Source organism: Panthera onca, chromosome B4, assembly GCF_046562875.1.
Source record: "Panthera onca isolate mPanOnc1 chromosome B4, mPanOnc1 haplotype 2, whole genome shotgun sequence".
Classification (NCBI taxonomy): Eukaryota; Metazoa; Chordata; class Mammalia; order Carnivora; family Felidae; genus Panthera; species Panthera onca.
In genome coordinates this window covers 33,827,387-33,845,461 of record NC_138345.1, presented here as the reverse complement: position 1 = coordinate 33,845,461, position 18,075 = coordinate 33,827,387, and the positions used below count along the sequence as shown (strand labels likewise).

Genomic DNA, 18,075 nt, shown 5'->3' with positions numbered 1-18,075 from the left:
GGCGACTGAACCGAGAGCCAGGGAACTACAGCTCCCAGAGTCCTCCGCACCTCCGGGAAGCTCCGAGTCTGCAGGCAGCTGCGAAAGCCGGAAAGATGTCCTCGCCCTCGTCCCGCTCCTGCAGTGAGCGGCTCTATTCATAAAAACGGAACCTGGAACGGCACTCCCCGGGGCGAAGGTGGTATCAGTACATGTCGTGGGGCCAGAGAAGCTAGATCCAGGTATTGCAGGGATGCAGCTGTTCTGCAAATCTATGGTGTAAACTGGTTCCCCACGTGCCAACCTGTTTTGAGCTAGAGCAGCCGCCCAGTCAGCCCAGCCGTTGCCTTGGATATGGCCACTAACTTTTCCTTCTCCAGGACTCGGCCTCGGGAAAGGTTGTGGGCAAGGTTATGAGGACTGTCCCTTTTCTCCCAGGCTGACTCGGGATATCCCGGAGTCCCCGGAGAGGCTGCCACTCTGACGTCTGGGGAGACAGGCCCTAAGCCCCGGCTGGCTATGAAGAGTGACTTCTCGACACCTGCAGCCCCCCTTAGGGGGCTCGGGGGGCCCCTGAGGAGCAGTGAGCCTGTGCGTGCCGCCCCAGCCCCGTCGGCAGCCGTGGTTCTGCTGGAGGAGGCGGCAGACCTCTTAGTTGTACACCTGGACTTCGGGGCGGCGCTGCAGACCTGTGAACGCGCCTTGGCCAACCTTGATGCGGGCACGTAGGTGCTGGGCTCCATTCATTTCCGGGTGATCTTGGGGAGGGACTAAAGCTCTTAGGAGTTCTGTCTTTCCCAGATTGCTCACAAGGAGCCTTACACCTTGGTTTTATTAGTGGTTCCTCTTTGAGAGGCTGGTGTGCCCATTCTACAGAGGAGGAAACTGAGGCACTGCACAATGAGGAAGAAGTGGTCAAGTCGTGCAACAGAGCTTAGTGAGAACCCACAGCCAGTTCTTTGCTTCCCTGTTCCAGTGTTGAATGGCATGTTGGGAAGATAGAATGCATATTGTCAAATTATTTCGGTAAGCAGGTTCAGCGAGCAGGTGGTGGAAGTCCTCTCCTAGGTATACTCCTCTCCCCCAAGCTGTTCACTTGACCTTGGCTGATGAATGGAAATGGAGTTCAGAGTAGGAGTAGTGTCCTGATCCTGTTGAAGGATTGATAGGATTAAAGAATCCAATCTGGAGGAAAGCTTGGTCCTACATTGCTGTTTCAAATGCTCCCAGCCTCTTTTTGAGGGCATAATTTCTCTGTGGATTATAATGTTGACATAGGCTATACTGGGGAGGTGATGGGTAGAATAGTCAAAGGTGACCCCAGAGAAGGATGAACTGGGGATCTCTGGCTTTTTTCAGGGGGTTGGGTAGGGGCTTGTTGCAGTAAATGCTGAAGACTGTTATTCCAGGTGCCTGGAGGCACCTTACTTGGTGGTGCTAACAGGCCAGTTGTGAAGTGCCTGTACCTACATTTAGGCAGAAACCTTGCTCCATGCCCATTTCGTCACTAAGCAAACTCTTAGCTCCAGCTCTCTTTCCACCTATACATCTGTGCTACACATTGTCCCTTTCCCCTTCCCTGATTTCACCTAGATACAAAGATGTGTGTTAGGCAACAGTTGATTTGCCTCCAGGAGGTTTTCAGGAACATCGAACTCCTGGGGAAAGGGCAGTTTTCTCTGTGTTGGGGCTCATGAGACCAGTTGTAATTTTTTAAAACGTTTTTTTTTTTTAAGTTTACTTTTGAGAGAGAGAGAGAGAGAGAGAGAGAGAGAGAATCCCAAGCAGGCTTCTCTCTGTAAGCGCAGAGCCTGGTGTAGGGCTCAATCACATGAACCCTGAGATCATGACCTGAGCCAAAATCACGAGTCAGATGCTTAACCGATGGAACCATGCAGATGCTCCAAGACCAGTTGTAATTTGAATCCGAATACTAATGGGGAGGGTAGAGGTGATGACTGCTAAGTTGGGAGCTGGGGAGGAACAGTCCCAGGGTGGAAGTGAGAATGGAAACAGAAGGGGACCACTTCTTAAAACCTGAACTAGTTCTTCTGCCAACAGCTCCTTGGAGGTGAAGTGCTCCCTGTGTATTGTGGGGATCCAGGCCCTGGCAGAAATGAATCGGTGGCGGGAAGTCCTGTCCTGGGTTCTTCAATATTACCAGGTTCCTGAAAAGCTACCCCCCAAAGTCCTGGAGCTATGGTAGGTCATTGTTCTGACTCATTGGATCAGTTCAGGAACAAGAGGATATTCATGTCCTTTTCTGAATCAGTGCCTAATATCTTCTCTTTTGCCCTTCTCTACCATTTCCTTCCAAATATGATTCTTTCCCTGTGTTTTTATTTTTGTTTTGTTTTTTGGTTTTTGGTTTTTTTCGGACTTCAAAACATAGTGATAAAGGATGAGGAGGGGGGAATGTTGGGTAGAGGAAAAGAGGAGGAGGGGGACAAAGGGGAACAGGAGATGTGAAGAGGGGTGATACAACTGGAATATGTCAGAGCTGAGGGAGCTTCTTGCTACTTCCTAGGAATTCCTAATTCTTACCAATGTCATCATCCCCTAGGGAAGGACTGGAGGACAACAGGGAAGGGGTTGAGTGGGAGAATGTAGTGGTTTATGAGAGGTAAACCAACCGTGGAGCACTAACTGTTCTTTTTTTGGGGATTGGATTATTCGGGGCTGCAGTGTTCTTTTATACAGCAAAATGCAAGAGCCTGGAGCTGTGCTGGAAGTGGTCAGTGCCTGGCTGCAAGACCCAGACAATCAGGACCTTCCAGAATACAGAGCCTTGGCAGAACTTCACCTACAGCGGGTGCTGCTACCCCTGGGCTGCTTGTCGGAGGCTGAGGAGCTAGTGGTGGGCTCTGCAGGCTTCAGTGAGGAACAGCGGCTGGACGTACTCCAGGCCATTAGTAAGGCAAGGCAGCGGCAGAAACACCAATGCTTGGGCTCTGAGGAGGCCCAGAAGCTGAACCAGGAAGGTAGGACATTCTCCTTCTGTGGCCTCCGTAAAGTGGAGTTGTAAGCTTTCCCCTGGACCTTGGGGTTTATCATGACTTTTCCAAGAGCTTGGGAGCAATTATTTGTATGAGTAACTCCCAAATCGCAGAATAGGAAACCTGTTGATTTGATTAAAAAAGCCAAGCCCTGACCCTCTGTAGTTGGCAGTGGAAGGAGAGTCTCCATACAGGGAGGTGTCACTGAGTCTCAGGATCTTTAACTCTTGTTTCTTGAAAGCCACCTTTTCCTTGGGGTCCTTTCATTAGATCTCTTGTCTCTATCATGCTGGCCAGAGTGGGATGTTATTCCTCCTTTAAAGACTGGTCCAAATACAGATTCAGCTGAGGTATGCGGTGGGATACCAAAAGGAAAATAAGCTGGCACAATAACTTGGTAAATTGACTTAGATAAAAATGACTTACCTTCATCTTGGGCCCCACTGCCCAGTATGCTGTCTGCCTTTATTTATTAGATCTCTTGAGTATCTTCTTCAGTGACCTCTGTCCCCCCGAAGGGGCAGCCCACCTCTGCCAATTAGAGTGCAGTTTCACAAGATGGCTTTTACAGGGGAGCCACTTCAAGACTCAGCATCATACACCTGGCTGGCATCATGCAAGGGGTTCCTACACAGGGTTGGGTATGGGCTTGGGGGTTGTTTTGTTACAAGGGATTTTAAAAGTCCTCTGCTCCAGACCCTTGCCAGGTCTTTGAATCCTTTTCATCTCCTTTTCAAGTGATCATCTAGTCTATACAAGGACTGAAAATCCACTATCTCCAGAAGCAGCTCATTCCATCTGTGAAGAGTTCTGTAGAGAAGTTCTTCCTGATGCTGGATTTAAGTTTTTTTTTCTGGTAGTTTTTAGGTACTGTTCCTTGATTTTTCTCTTGGTATATACAGAATAAGTCTGATCCTTTTTTTTTTTCTATGAAAGTTCTTCAGTTAAATGTAATCCTGTTCTCCAAAGTGTTTTTTCTTTGTGTGCTAATGAGCATGAAACTTCTGAGATAGAATCACTTCTTTGCCAACAGGTTGTTGGCTTCAAGAATGAGCTGTGACTACCCAGGCTCTCTGCCCCTCCATCTCCTGGGGAGGAAAGGTTAGGAAAAGGGTTTGATGGCAAGTTCAGACTGTTCTATCAGGACTTGGCACCACTTGTTCTTGGGCTGGTGGTGTTCATGTTTATATTTAGAACTTAAGACTTTTGAATTCTTCACTATATGTATTAAGTGCACTTCATTTTCCTGTATTAATGTGATCATCAAGAACTATTGCTCTGTGTAACTCTCTGTACATATCTTAGGCCAGAATATAAAGAAAGCTATAAAATTATGAGTCTATTGAAAAAAACACACCAAATATGCCAGGTTTACCCAGCTGAGTAGGTCTTGTCTGTCCAAAGTCTCTCCTAAGGAGATGATATTCTAGTGATGTTGTCTGTCCTCAAAACATTTTGGAGTTTTTAGAATTTCTTTTAGAACCACTTTATGAATTACATGAGTAAACTAGTCTTGTTACCTTTTGCTCAACTCTCATAATCAAGCTCAAAGCTCAGAATCAGTGAAGCTGGTTCCTGTGACTTATGCTGCAGTTATGCTTTATCTCCCTGACCAGGCTCCTTCTCCCACAAGTTCCTGTCACTACTGATGTTGCTCCGCCGGCTTTGGGATTCTACAGTGAGCCACTTCTTTTCCCTGCCCTTCAAAAAGAGCCTCCTGGCTGCCTTGATCCTCTGCCTCTTGGTGGTAAGGTTTGATCCAGGTAAGTGATGAAGCCAGTCTTCCCTCCCGCTCTTCCTGGGGAAGGGACAGTTGGATAGGGGCTGGGCTTGTGGGAGGCCTCCTGGGAACGGAGGTATCTATCTCCTGGGCCACTTCTCCCCAAGTCTCTTCTATAGGGAGGAGGGATTGTTGGGCCTCATTGAGATCCAGCCAAACCCACCTAGGAGAGAATAGCCCTGGAATCCATGAGAGCAATCCCTCATGGAGGAAACTGCCTCTACTCTGTTGACTCCTGGAACATTGACTGAGTCATTGTCATCTCCTTTATTCAGGGGTGAACTCTGACTAGAAACTCAGAATTAAAAAAAAATTTTTTTCCTAATCATCATATCTAAAAAAAATTGTATTAAGTTATAAATAAAATACATGTATACTTTAGAAAATGTGGAAAATAGAAAAAAGTATAAAGAAAACAGAAATCACCTAAAAGTTTGCCATTGTAATGGCTATACTTTCGGTCTTTTTCTTTATGGATATAGGTACAATTTTGCAGGTTATAAATATTCTTTAAAACGTCTTTCAATGGCTAAATAATACTCCAATTGATAGAAACTTCCATAATTGATTCACAGTTCCCTATTGTTGAACACTTTGATGATTTCTTTTTTTTTTTTTTTTTATGTTTATATATTATTGAGAGAGAGAGAGAGAGAGAGAGAGAGAGAGACAGACAGAATGTGAGTTTGGGGAGGGGCAGGGAGAGAGGGAGACACAGAATATGAAGCAGGCTCCAGGCTCCAAGCTGTCAACACAGACACCGACGTGGGGCTCGAACTCACAAACCATGAGATCATGACCTGAGCTGAAGTCAGATGCTTAATCAACTGAGCCACCCAGCACCCCTTGATGATTTCTTACTCTGTTTTTTGCAGTGTTTTTTCTTAAAAGCCCTGCTCTTTTTCTTTTATTTAGTTATTTATTTTTTTATTTTAGAGAGAGGGTGAGAGGCAGACGGAAAGAATCCCAAGCAAGATCCATGCCCAGCACTGAGACTGATCCGGGGACTGATAAACTCTCTAAGTGCTATTTGGGAACAACCCTGGTTATTTCCTGAGGATTAATCCCTCAAAATTAAGTGTTGGGCCAAAGATTAGGAGCTCACTCTTTTAGATTTTTGTATTTGTGTGTTACTTTATGTGAGTTATAATCTAATATCTACTCTCCTCATGAATTTAAACTTAGAGTTATAACTCTAAGGATTATAGAATTATAACTTTTAAAACTGCAGGAAAAACTGGAAACCCTTATTCTAGTCGCTTCATTTTCTTTTTCTTTCTTTTTTGGTTGAGAAACCTAAGAACCACAGGAAACGAGTAACTAGCCCAGGGTCACACAAATAATTTGTCTATTTAAAAAATTGCCTATTCTTGGGGTGCCTGGGTGGCTCAGTCGGTTGAGCGTCTGACTTCGGCTCAGGTCATGATCTTGCAGTCTGTGAGTTCGAGCCCTGCGTCGGGCTCTGTGCTGACTGCTCGGAGCCTGAAGCCTGCTTCGGATTCTGCCTCCCTCTCTCTCTGCCCCTCCCCCACACATGCTCTGTCTCTCTGTTAAAAATAAATAAACATTAAAAAAAAATTAAAAAAAAATAAAAAATTGCCTATTCTTTTTTAAAAAATTTTTTAGCGTTTTATTTATTTTTGAGAGAGGGAGAGACAGAGCATGAACAGGGGAGGGTCAGAGAGAGGGAGACACAGAATCTGAAACAGGCTCCAGGCTCTGAGCTGTCAGCACAGAGTCCGACGCAGGGCTCGAACTCACAGACCGCGAGATCTTGACCTGAGCCGAAGTCAGCTGCTTAACCCACTGAGCCACCCAGGCACCCCTGCCTATTCTTGATTTAATCTTCAGGTCTTCCCCATTTTCTCCATTTCCCTTTCTCTTCTTCAGCGAGCTTTTTTTGCATAGCTCAGAGTTGTCCTTTTCAGGATGCCTGGGTAGCTCAGTTAGTTGAGCATCTGACTCTTGGTTTTGGCTCAGGTCATGATCCCAGGGCCATAGGATTGAGCCCCTGCTTAAGATTCTCTCTCTCTCTCTCTCTCTCTCTCTCTCTCTCTCTCTCTCCCTCCCTCCCTCCCTCCCTCCTTCCCTCCCTCCCCCCCACCCCCATCCTTCCCTTGCTCTCTCTCTTTCTCTCTCTCTCTCTGAAAAATAAACAAACAAAAAGTTGTCCTTTCACTTTGCTGAACTAAGGATAGTTTGTATTCATTCCTGCTCACCCTCTGACTTTCTACTTTGTTCTAGAGACTTGATACAATTTAGAATTTTTTTTTTATGGTTCTTAAAAGTCCTGCTCTTTTTCTTTTATTTAATTATTTTTCTGAGAGAGAGAGAGAGAGAGAGAGAGGAGCAGAGGGAAAGAATCCCAATCAGGCTTCAGGCCCAGCACGTAGCCTGAGCAGGGCTTGATGTATGCCTGATCCCAGGATCCTGGGATCATGACCCAAGCTGAAATCAAGAGTCGGGCTCAACGGACTGAGCCACCAGGTGCCCTTAGTGTCCTGGTCTTCTAAGTGGGGACAGCAGGAGACAGTTTGAGCTTGCTGGTTCCATGGCTGCTTGGAGCTTCCTTAAAATGCCCTGGCCTGACACTCCTGACCCCCAGTGGCAGTCTTGGTTCATTGCAGTGGTGGTGCTGCAGGAGAGGAGAACCCATGGCTAGGCTGCAACTAGAACTCTGTAGGAAGGATATAAAGAGAGGAGACTGTCAATAGCTTTCTTTAAAAACAACATTTTTCTTTTTAAGAAGAAAAAATCAGTTAAAAAATTAGTAACCAAATAAGGAAAAACAAACCCACCAACTCAGCCCTAATTCCAAAAAGGTAGATTTTACTTTATTTTCAATATAATTAATGGATGATAAAAATAGGTAATACTGTCACTTGGCTCCAGGTTGAGAAGGTACAAAAAGGATTGGAGAGGAAGTTTCTTCTTAAAAACCTATCTTCCCAGAGGCAGCCACCATCACCAGTTGTGTGTGTGTGTGTGTGTGTGTGTGTGTGTGTGTATCAAAAAGTTAGATTAAAAATATAATAAGTTTTGATCTTTTTCTCAGCAAACTTAAGGTCATTGTAATCCAAGGCACCTGGGTGGCTCAGTTGGTTAAGAGTCTGACTTCAGCTCAGGTCATGATCTCACTGTCTGTGGTTCAAGCTGTACTGACAGCTCAGAGCCTGGAGCCTCCTCTGAGTCTCCCTCTCTCTCTGCTCCTCCCCTGCTCACGCTCCTGTCTCTCTCGTTCTCAAAAAATAGACATAATTTTTTTTTTTTTAATCCAAGTGAAGAAAATATCTCCCAGAGAATATATCCTAGAGAAAGTGAAACTCTTTATTGTTGGGGAGGGGAGGAGGAGCCAATAATATTAAACATCAAAATATGCTTTAAAAAGATCAGACATACTCCCAGAGTGGCAGAGTTTCCAAGAGACGGGACTTGAGGCTGAGGGAAGAGGAGGGGAGTAGAGGTGGGGATACTGACATCATACTTCCTTTTCCCTTGCAGCTTCTCCTTCATCCTTGCCCTTCCTCTGCAAGCTGTCTCAGCTCTTCCATCGGATTCAGGAAGCCATATTTTCTCTCTACCGGCTTCCTATCCATGACTGAGTGGTCTTTCCCATTCACCTCAACCTTGCTAATCCCCAAGTTTGCTGTGACAGAAGCAGAGTAACTCATCCATGGCGTCCTATTTCCTGTTGCTGGCTGGGCCCCCATAGGAGTGGGGCCAGCCCGATTCTAGAAAGAGCTGATCCAGTATGGTGAACTGTGTTTTGCCACCTGAATGTTTTCCACTTTGCACCCTACTTTGGCTGATGTTGGTAGGAAATGTGGAAACAAAGGGGGCCAGAGAGCTCAAGTCCTCCAGAATAGTATTCCCTTTTACCAGGGGCCCCTCATAAAGGAGGGGTTTGGGAAAGGAGACTGTATCCGTGAAATATTCCATCTTCTTGGCAAAGGCAAGGGGTTGATTTTTCAGGTCAGCAGGTTAATGAAGCTGGAAGTTCAGAAAACTCTGATGGAATGACCCTTGGCCTTTTACTTTCTTGAAAAACTTACCTTTGAGATTTGCTTCACAGGGCAGGTCCTTAATTAGGCAGAGTGTGAGGATCTATGAGGGCCTTTTACTTCTCCTCTATGCTCCTCTCCACAGATCTGGTCTAATTATTCCTGTGGTTTTGCAATGGGCTTGAAGCTGCATGGGCCCTCTCTTTTTAGACCAGGACATGGCTTTCAGAACCACCCAGGTCACTATTGAAAGCAAAGTAAGGCTGCTCTGCCCTTCTCACTGGGGAAAATGATCCTGCTCGGTGCCTCTTGGGCTTCAGCTCAATTTTCCAGGTTGTCAGTGGCCAAGTCCTGCTCTATTACACACTCAGCATTCCTGTGCTCTCTTTCTTCCTGTCAGTCCCTTCCCCCTGCTCTGCAATAGTATTTTTGTACTTTGTCTGATGGCTGTTTTACCAGGTTCTACCTATATCTTTGCTTCCTCAGTACATATTGTTGCTGGTCCGCCAACCCCTTCTATGTCCTGTTGTTCTAATTATATTTTATTGTTTGTATAATGTAGAAGTCTTTCTGCTTGTGTGGCCTTGAAAAGTAGGTTAGCCTTAGAGGCTGATGAGCTGAAAATGGAACTGGGTAATCAGGTGAGCTGGAAGGGATATGTGGAGGGAGTTGTGCAGAGGGAAGACATGGGTTTTGAAGGCAATGAACGATTTTATTCATTGTTAGGGAGAGGAGGCATTGGAGCCATAGCATTTGAGTATTTGAAATGTTTCAGTGTTTTCTGTCACTGGCTGCGAGAATCTTACATGTGTCTGTGCAAGTATATGTACACAATACTACACTGTCAGAATTATGAAAGGCTTCCTGCAGGGGTTAGCCTTTCTGAGGCTGAAGGCCAAACAAACCATTCCTTCCTGGGGCTCTGGGCAGTGTTGATGCCGGAATATAGGAGATGCGTTTAGTAGTTTTCCATAGGTTCCTCTTCAGGAGTTCCAAGTCAATAACTTCTCTTTAGTAAAATGGGTAGACTAAGTAAACCTCACAGGTCATTGGGAGATAAATCCCTAGGGTGTGTCCAACTCTGTAGGAAACAAATCTGTGCTTTTATGTTTGGGCTTTTAAATAGTGAAGACCCTTGGGGAGAGGAAAGGAGACAAGGTGAGATCTCTGTTGGAATTATTTCTGAAAATAAAAATCCGGTCCCTTTCACTACCCTAGATAAAACTCTTTAATGGCTTCCCATGGCTCACGTGGGATTTCTCCTTAAATTTAAATCCCCTTATGCACTAGTTTTGGCTAACACCTCCTCTTTCATGTGGGGTGTCTCTGTTCCTTACTCACACTGCCCTTCAGCTGCTGAGCCAGTCACAGGTTTCTGAGCACTGCATGCTTCCTCACACCTCGGCTCCTTCGGTTCCCTCTGGAAGGTTCAGCTCCCACTTTTTGGCCAGCTCAATTCTAGACTTACTCAAGGGTTACCTTTGGGAATCCTTTCCCTATGTCCTCTGCTTCCAGGCCCCTATCTCATGTCCTTTCTGTGGTAGTGACCCTATGGCCTTATAATTGTGAAATCCTCTTGCCTCCAGTAACTGTGAGCTCTTTGAAGCTGGAGAGTGTGGCTTGTGGCAGTGTTTAAGAATCAAGTTTGGATTCCTGCTGTACCACTCACTAGGTGTGTGACTGTTGGAAAGTGACTTATCCTTTTCAGCCTCAGTGTCCTCATCTGTTAGTGAGTTATTATCTCATAGGGACTTTTGGTGGAGCAAATGAGAGCCTCCTTACCTAGTGCTTGGCACGCTGCCTCAAATAAGAACTCTTGTGAGTGGTAGCTATTTCTCCATTGCTTAGCTGAACACCTGGGAATTTGAAGGTATTCAGAGGTGTTTAAAGTAATGAGCTAATATAGCTGCCATGACAAAATGTCTGTGTGCTTACAGTGTGTTTTGTATTGTGAAAACCCTGAGTAAAAAGAAGACTCAACTATGCCCAGTTCATTTTTCTGTCTGTCCCCTGAAGTTCCTTCATATTATTATGCTTATAGGCTTCTTGGTTCTCTGTTTTATGTTTGTCTTGAACTCTGCAATGTTGTCTGGTAACCAGCCCCAGCTACCTTCCCAGTCAGACGAGGAACTCAGAACCAAAACTGCTCTGATGACTTTGACCTTTTCTAAGGATGGAGGCTTGTATTAAATCAGTCTTCAACTTTGGGCTTAACGAGGTCAGAAATGAAGAGAGGACATCCTTGTTAGGCCTATACCTGTGCTGTCCAGTATGGTAGCCATTAGCCACGTGTGGCTTTTGAACACTTGAAATATAGCTGGTACAAATCGAGATGTTCTGTAAATGTAAAATGCTCACCTGGATTTTGAAGACTTAGTATTAAAAAAAAGAATGGAAACTCAATAATTTTTGTATTGGTTCCATGTTGAAATTATAATATTTTGAATATATTGGGTTAAATAAAATCTATTATTAAAATTAACTTCAACTGTTTCTTTTTACTTTTTTTGTGGAGCTACTAGAACGTTTAAAGTGACATATACGGCTCACATTGAATTTCTTTCGGACAGTGCTATTGAACACACATGGTACACATCAAGTTCAGGGGATGGCAATCTGAGAAGCAGCATTGTATGGTGGGATTTTACAGTGTTAGATCTGGAAAGATCATCTCTTATATTCCCCCCCACTTTTTTTTTAAGTTAAGGAAATCAAGACCCAGAGAGGTGAAGTGATTTGCCCTGAATCACATAGCCTGAGTAAGATCAAGGTCTCCTGACCCTTAAGTGTGGTGTTCTTTTCACTGCAATATGATTCTGCTTCACTTGCTCTAAAATCAGTCACTCTCTGGCTGAAATTCACTGTTAATATGCAAATATATCTGGGAAGGGTAACTTTAGCTGGAGTTAGTTGATTTGTTTTACTGGGTTCTGAGAGAATATAACATAGAACAGATATTTTATAATTTAGGGATGCTAAGGAGGGCAGCAATGGGGGTAATGCTCTTCTGTGGTCAAATAGGAGGCTGAAGAGGTTGGGGTGAGGTGGAGAGATGAAATTAGGCTACTCTGGGCAATTGCAGGGGTGGATGGGCTGGACAAGGACAGAGTTGTTCTGCTTCTGGAAAGGGGCTTAGAAGGGACTGAGGAGCTTTGTGCAGGTGATTCCACTCTTTTACATGTATGTGTTTGCACATGACTACATGTAGACCATTTAAAAGTGATACTCAAGTTTTATATTTATGGAACAGAATTCAAATGTTACAAAAGGATATTCATGGAAAAAAATATCTTTTTTTCCATTTCTGGTTTCCTGCCCAGAGGCCACCACTGTTGCCAGTTTGTTTGTACTTCCAGAGGTAATCTTTGATATTAAGCTTTTCTTTCTCTTATATAAGTGATGGCATACATACACTACACATGCTGTGCCAAAATTTTTTAAATTAATTAATCTTGGATGATTATTCTTATTAGCTCATACGGAGCTCCCTCATTCTTATTAGAGATTTAGTATTCCATTGTGTGATAGGATTGCAGTGTATAAAACCCCTATGCTCCCCCCTTTTTTAAACTTTATTTATTTATTTTGAGAGAGAGATAGAGTGCTTGAGTGGGGTAGAGGCAGAGAGAGAGAGGGAGAGAGAGAGAATCCCAAGCAGGCTCCATGCTGTCAGAGCAGAGCCTGATGTGGGGCTTGAACTCACAAACTGAGATCACGACCTGAACCGAAATTGGATGCTCAGCTGACTGAGCCACCCAGGCACCCCTATTATCTCTATTTTGGAGATGACAAAACAGATACAAAGGGGTTAAATAACTTGCCCAATTGTCCCATAGCTATTAAGTGGTAAAGCTAGGATCTGAACCTAGACAGACTGGGGCTGGAGTTCATGTTCTTATATCCTTTATAACACATAGAATGAGCCATGCAGGTAAGAGGCCATGAAATAAAGATTTGTTGAATAAACTTGGATTCAGTCTCGAGAATTAGAGGAAGGAAGAAATAGACATAACAAAGAGGGTGGGCAGAAAGGCAAGCATCAGAGCTGAAGGGTGGAGGTGGATGTAGAAAGAGAAGAAAGGACACAGGACTTTGGCACCTGTTTTAGCCGTATCATTGCTCAGCTCACTGCAGAGGGAAAGAGCAGGAGGTATTCCTTTTCAACTGTACCAGTGATGACAAAGACAGCTTGGCAGGTATCCTTCAGTGTAGATATAAATACAAGCTTGTGGTTCTATCAGATGACTTATATGGATATGCCAAGCTCTTGGTTACCAGCAGCCTCAGCTGGATCCCAAGGAATGGGCGGTTTTTCTGAAAGGAAGCCACTCTGTGTCTTTGATCACTTTCAAAGTGTTGTCTGAGAATTTTGCTCACCCTTTCCAATCCATTGCCAAGCTGGAAATCTGCTAAAATTGGCTTGTTATGCTAAAAGAGCCACCCTGCCCATTCCAAATCTCCCTTAGCATTTGGTCTGACTGTGGATAGCAGCCTCCTCCCAGCAGGTACCCATTGCTCTGGAACATTCTGAGAATCTACTCCCTCCCCTCTTAGTACTCATTACTGTTCTGTCCCATTTGTGGATTTCATGGTTTCCTAGGTGACAATTAGCTATTTCAGAAGTGTTAATGACTAAAAGACATGACCCATTAATCTTCCCAAGAAACACATGGATTTTTACAAGGCATTTTTTGTATTAAATATAATTTATTGTCAACTTGGTTTCCATACAACACCCAGTGCTTATCCCAACAGGTGCCCTCCTCAATGCCCATCACCCACTTTCCCTTCTCCCCCCTACCCTACAAAGCATTTTTAAAAATTGTTTTGTTTTGAAAAACAAAGCTTAAACCCAATTAGGTAATTTTGCTATATAAATGAGAGGGAGTGTGGGACGGTGTTTGAGAGTGTGAACCCTGGGGCCATAATACCCAAGTTCATATCTTGGTTTGCCAACTTTGACCTTGGGCAAACTGTCTTTCCTGTGCCTTACTTTCTTCATCTGTAAAATGAGGATAATAATGTATTTACTTCATAGGTTTTTTGTGAGGATTGAATGGTGCTAACATGTATGAACACTTAAAAAGTTCATGGCATATAGTGAGCAGGTGCTAGTTATTGTGGCTATTAATTAAGTGTGAGATGTGGGAGGGGAGAGCTAGTAGTGTTAGAAACCACTATCTTTCGGGGCGCCTGGGTGGCTCAGTCGGTTAAGCGGCCGACTTCGGCTCAGGTCATGATCTCGCGGTCAGTGAGTTCAAGCCCCGCGTCGGGCTCTGTGCTGACAGCTCAGAGCCTGGAGCCTGTTTCAGATTCTGTGTCTCCCTCTCTCTGACCCTCCCCCGTTCATGCTGTCTCTCTGTCTCAAAAATAAATAAACGTTAAAAAAATTAAAAAAAAAAAAAAGAAACCAGTATCTTTCATATATCAAACTGCAAAACAGGTAGCCTCTCCTGATTCCCGATTCTCAGCTCAGGAACTAGGCTTTGCAGGTGACTCTAACTACTTAAAGAAGTGCCAAACCTTTTTTTTTTTTTTTTTTTTTTTTATGTTTATTTAGGAACATATTTAATTAAAAAAAATTTTTTTAAATGTTTATTTATTTTTGAGAGACAGAGAGAGACAGCATGAGCTGGGGGAGGGGCAGAGAGAGAGGGAGACATAGAACATGAAGCAGGCTCCAGGCTCTGAGCTGTCGACACAGAGCCCGGTGCAGGGCTCGAACTCACTAGCCGTGAGATCATGACCTGAGCCGAAGTTGGACGCTTAACCAAATGAGCCACCCAGGTGCCCCAAGAACATATTTAATTTTCTGAATATGCAGGACAGTCATATAGTTTTTTAAAAAGTTTGAAAACGCTTTAATGTGAAGAACTTTCTATTCCTATCTACCATCTAGCAAGTTCCTTCCCAAGTACTCTCCCAAGTACTGGCCACTGCTATTTGTTTTTTTGTTTCTTCTTCTAGCATTTCTTTGTACATATCTAAACAAATATGGATGTAGATCCTAATTTTTCTTTTTTTAAAAAATACAATTGTATGTTATATATACTGTTTTATTCCTTGTTCTTTTACTTTTCAAAGGTGTAGAATGATTTTGAGGGAGATAAAGGAAAGTATGTTATGATGTGGACCTTTGGAAATAGGACTAGGCTGGTTTTGGTTCTGGCTCTGCTACTAACTTGCTCTATAATTTTGCAAAAGTCACTTAATCTTGGATCACAATTTTCTCACTTAAAAGATGGCAATAAAAATTACCTGCCTTATTTTCTTTATGATACTTTGTGTCAAGTGAGCAAAAATCTATACAAACTTTGAAAAGTATTAAGTGACATACATAGAATGGGGTATTGAAAATCCTACATAATATTTAATATTATGAAATAGGATGGTTAAGTCTTTTTATTAAAATAGGTTAAAATATTTGAAATAGGGGCATCTGGGTGGCTCAGTCGGTTAAGGATCTGACTCTTGGTTTTGGCTCAGGTCATGATCTCCCAGTTTCTCAGTTCAAGACCCATGTGAGGCTCTGTGCTGACAGTTCAGAGCCTCTTAAAAAAATATTTGAAATAGGTGCATGAAATAGAAAGGTTAAATAGATACTGACTTTTTATATAGGCACATTTAGTTGAATTAAGTAAGACTTAAATGTTTCACTAGAGATTTGTGTATAGTTATATAGCCAACTGCAAATTATCACTTTCTGTGAACTATTTAAAAATTTTTTAAGTGTTTATTTATTTTTGAGAGAGAGAGAGAGAGTGAGAGTGAGAGGTGGAGGGGCAGGGAGAGAGGGAGACACAGAATTCAAAGCAGGCCCCAGGCTCTTAGCTGTCAGTGCAGAGCCCAATGCAGGGCTCGAACCCACGAACTGTGAGATCATGATCTGAGCTGAAGTTTCACAGCTGAGACTGAAATCACTCTAGGTCCATCCATGTTGTCACAAATGGCAGATCTCATTCTTTTTTTATGGCTGAGTAATATTTCATTATATATATATATATATATATATATATATATATATATATATATGCATGCCACAACTTCTTTTATCCATTCATCTAAGTCTGACTTAACTGACTGAACCACCCAGGCACCTCTGAACTATTTAAACTAATCAGGTAATACGGGGCGCCTGGGTGGCTCAGGCGGTTAAGGGTCCGACTTCAGCTCAGGTCATGATCTTGCGGTCAGTGAGTTCGAGCCCCGCGTCGGGCTCTGGGCTGATGGCTCAGAGCCTGGAGCCTGCTTCCGATTCTGTGTCTCCCTCTCTCTCTGCCCCTCCCCCGCTCATGCTCTGTCTCTCTCTGTCTCAAAAATAAATAAACGTTAAAAAAAAATTAAACTAATCAGGTAATAGGTTAAAAAATAATATGCTTTTAAGAGACTCTTAAAAACTGAGAACAAACTGAGGGTTGATGGGGGTAGGAGGGAGGGGTGGGTGGGTGATGGGTATTGAGGAGGGCACCTTTTGGGAAGAGCACTGGGTGTTGTATGGAAACCAATTTGATAATAAATTTCATATAAAAAATAATATGCTTTCTGCCTTACCTTTACTTATGGCTTTTAGGAAGAGGAGGGTGGGGGCTAGTGACTGAGGAGGTAATAGAATTTGTAAGAGAATATATATTTTCAAACTAGTATAATATACATATTTATATATTTTTCTATTTCTTTTTTTAAATGAAGTTGATGCACAATGTTACATTAGTTTTAGGTGTACAGCATAGTGATTGGACAACTCTACATTATGCTGTGGTTATGCTGTGCTCACCATAAGTGTAGTTACCGTCTGTCACCACACAACGTTATTGATTACCATTGATTATATTCTCGATGCTGTGCTTTTTATCCCTATGAATTATCATTCCATAACTGGAAGCCTGTATCTCCAATTCCCCTTCATCTATTTTGCCCCTGCCCCCATCCCCCTTTCCTCTGGCAACCATCAGTTTGTCTTTTGTATTTATGGGTCTCTTCCTGCTTTTTGTATGTTTATTCATTTGTTTTGTTTTTTAGATTCCACAGATAAATGAAATCACTCTAGGTCCATCCATGTTGTCACAAATGGGGCAGATCTCATTCTTTTTTTTATGGCTGAGTAATATTTCCATATATATATATATATATATATATATATATATATATATATATATATGGCATATGGCATATATATATATCTATATGCCACAACTTTTATCCATTCATCTATTGATGGATATTTGGGTTGCTTCTATATCTTGGCTATTGTAAATAATGCTGCAATAAACATAGGGGTAGATACATGTTTTTGAATTAGTATCTTCTTCTTCTTTATTTATTTACCTATTTATTTATTTATTTATTTACATTTTAGCTAACATACAGTGCAATACTGGTTTCGGGAGTAGAATTAAGTGATTCATCACTTATATACAACATCCAGTGATCATCACAAGTGCTCTCTTTAGTCACCCATCTAGTCCATCTCCTATCTACCTCCCTCTGTCAACCCATAGTTTGTTCTCTATCATTAAGAGTTTCATGTGGTTTGTTTCCCTCTCTTCCCACCCCTTCCCATATGTTCATTTGTTTTGTTTCTCAAATTCCACATATGAGTAAAATCATATGATGTTTGTCTTTCTCTTATCGACTTATTTTGCTTAGCATAATAGATTCTAGTTCCATACATGTCATTGCAAGTGGTAAGATTTCATTCTTTTTGATGGCCGAGTAATATTCCATTGTATTCCACACCTTCTTTGTGAACTAGTATTTTCATTTTCTTCGGATAAATACCCAGTAGTGGAATTATTGGATAGTATGGTATTTCTATTTTAATTTTTTGAGGGACCTCCATACTATTTTCCATAGTGGCTACACCAATTTTCATTCCAGCAACAGTACACAAAGGTTCCTTCTTGTGAGAGAGTATTTGGTTTGGCTAAAGACAAAGGCTGAGAATATCTGGACCAAGAGGGGTAAATCTGCTCTGAAAGATAAGCAAGAGGCCATCACAGAGAAGCAGGTACAGGTGGGTAAGGTTTTGGTACGTACTTGAGCTTTAAAAATGGATTCATGAGGCAATATTTATGGGATCAAAAACCAAAAAAATCAAATTGACCAGAGTGAAAAATAGCCTGGGTCCTAGGCTGGCTCTGCTGCTACATGGAATGGACTTTATTTTCAGGTTCTTTTAACAGTCCATGTTACTTGTTATATTTTTAACATACAAAATACTTTTTATTCAGTCAAACAACTTTACTAAAAGAAACATGAAAAGTAGTGTATATCTTCTCTTTGATATACATTTATGTTTTTTTTATTATAAACACATATT

General features: G+C 42.6%; 1 protein-coding gene across 2 annotated transcripts; it reads left to right on the top strand.

Moving 5' to 3' along the window:
- Window positions 1-107: 107 nt before the first annotated feature.
- Window positions 108-11,228, top strand: PEX26 (peroxisomal biogenesis factor 26). Of its 2 annotated transcripts, none has more exons than XM_060658949.3 (6): window positions 108-221; window positions 418-704; window positions 2,041-2,181; window positions 2,665-2,960; window positions 4,592-4,738; window positions 8,257-11,228. In XM_060658949.3, the coding sequence occupies exons 2-6, from the start codon at window positions 499-501 to the stop codon at window positions 8,355-8,357; spliced, it is 891 nt and encodes a 296-aa protein (XP_060514932.1). In that variant the 5' UTR covers window positions 108-221; window positions 418-498; the 3' UTR covers window positions 8,358-11,228. The 2 variants fall into 2 exon arrangements, with proteins under 2 accessions (XP_060514932.1, XP_078306384.1); XM_078450258.2 differs by lacking the exon at window positions 8,257-11,228 and adding an exon at window positions 5,692-6,121.
- The last annotated feature ends 6,847 nt before the right edge of the window (window positions 11,229-18,075 follow it).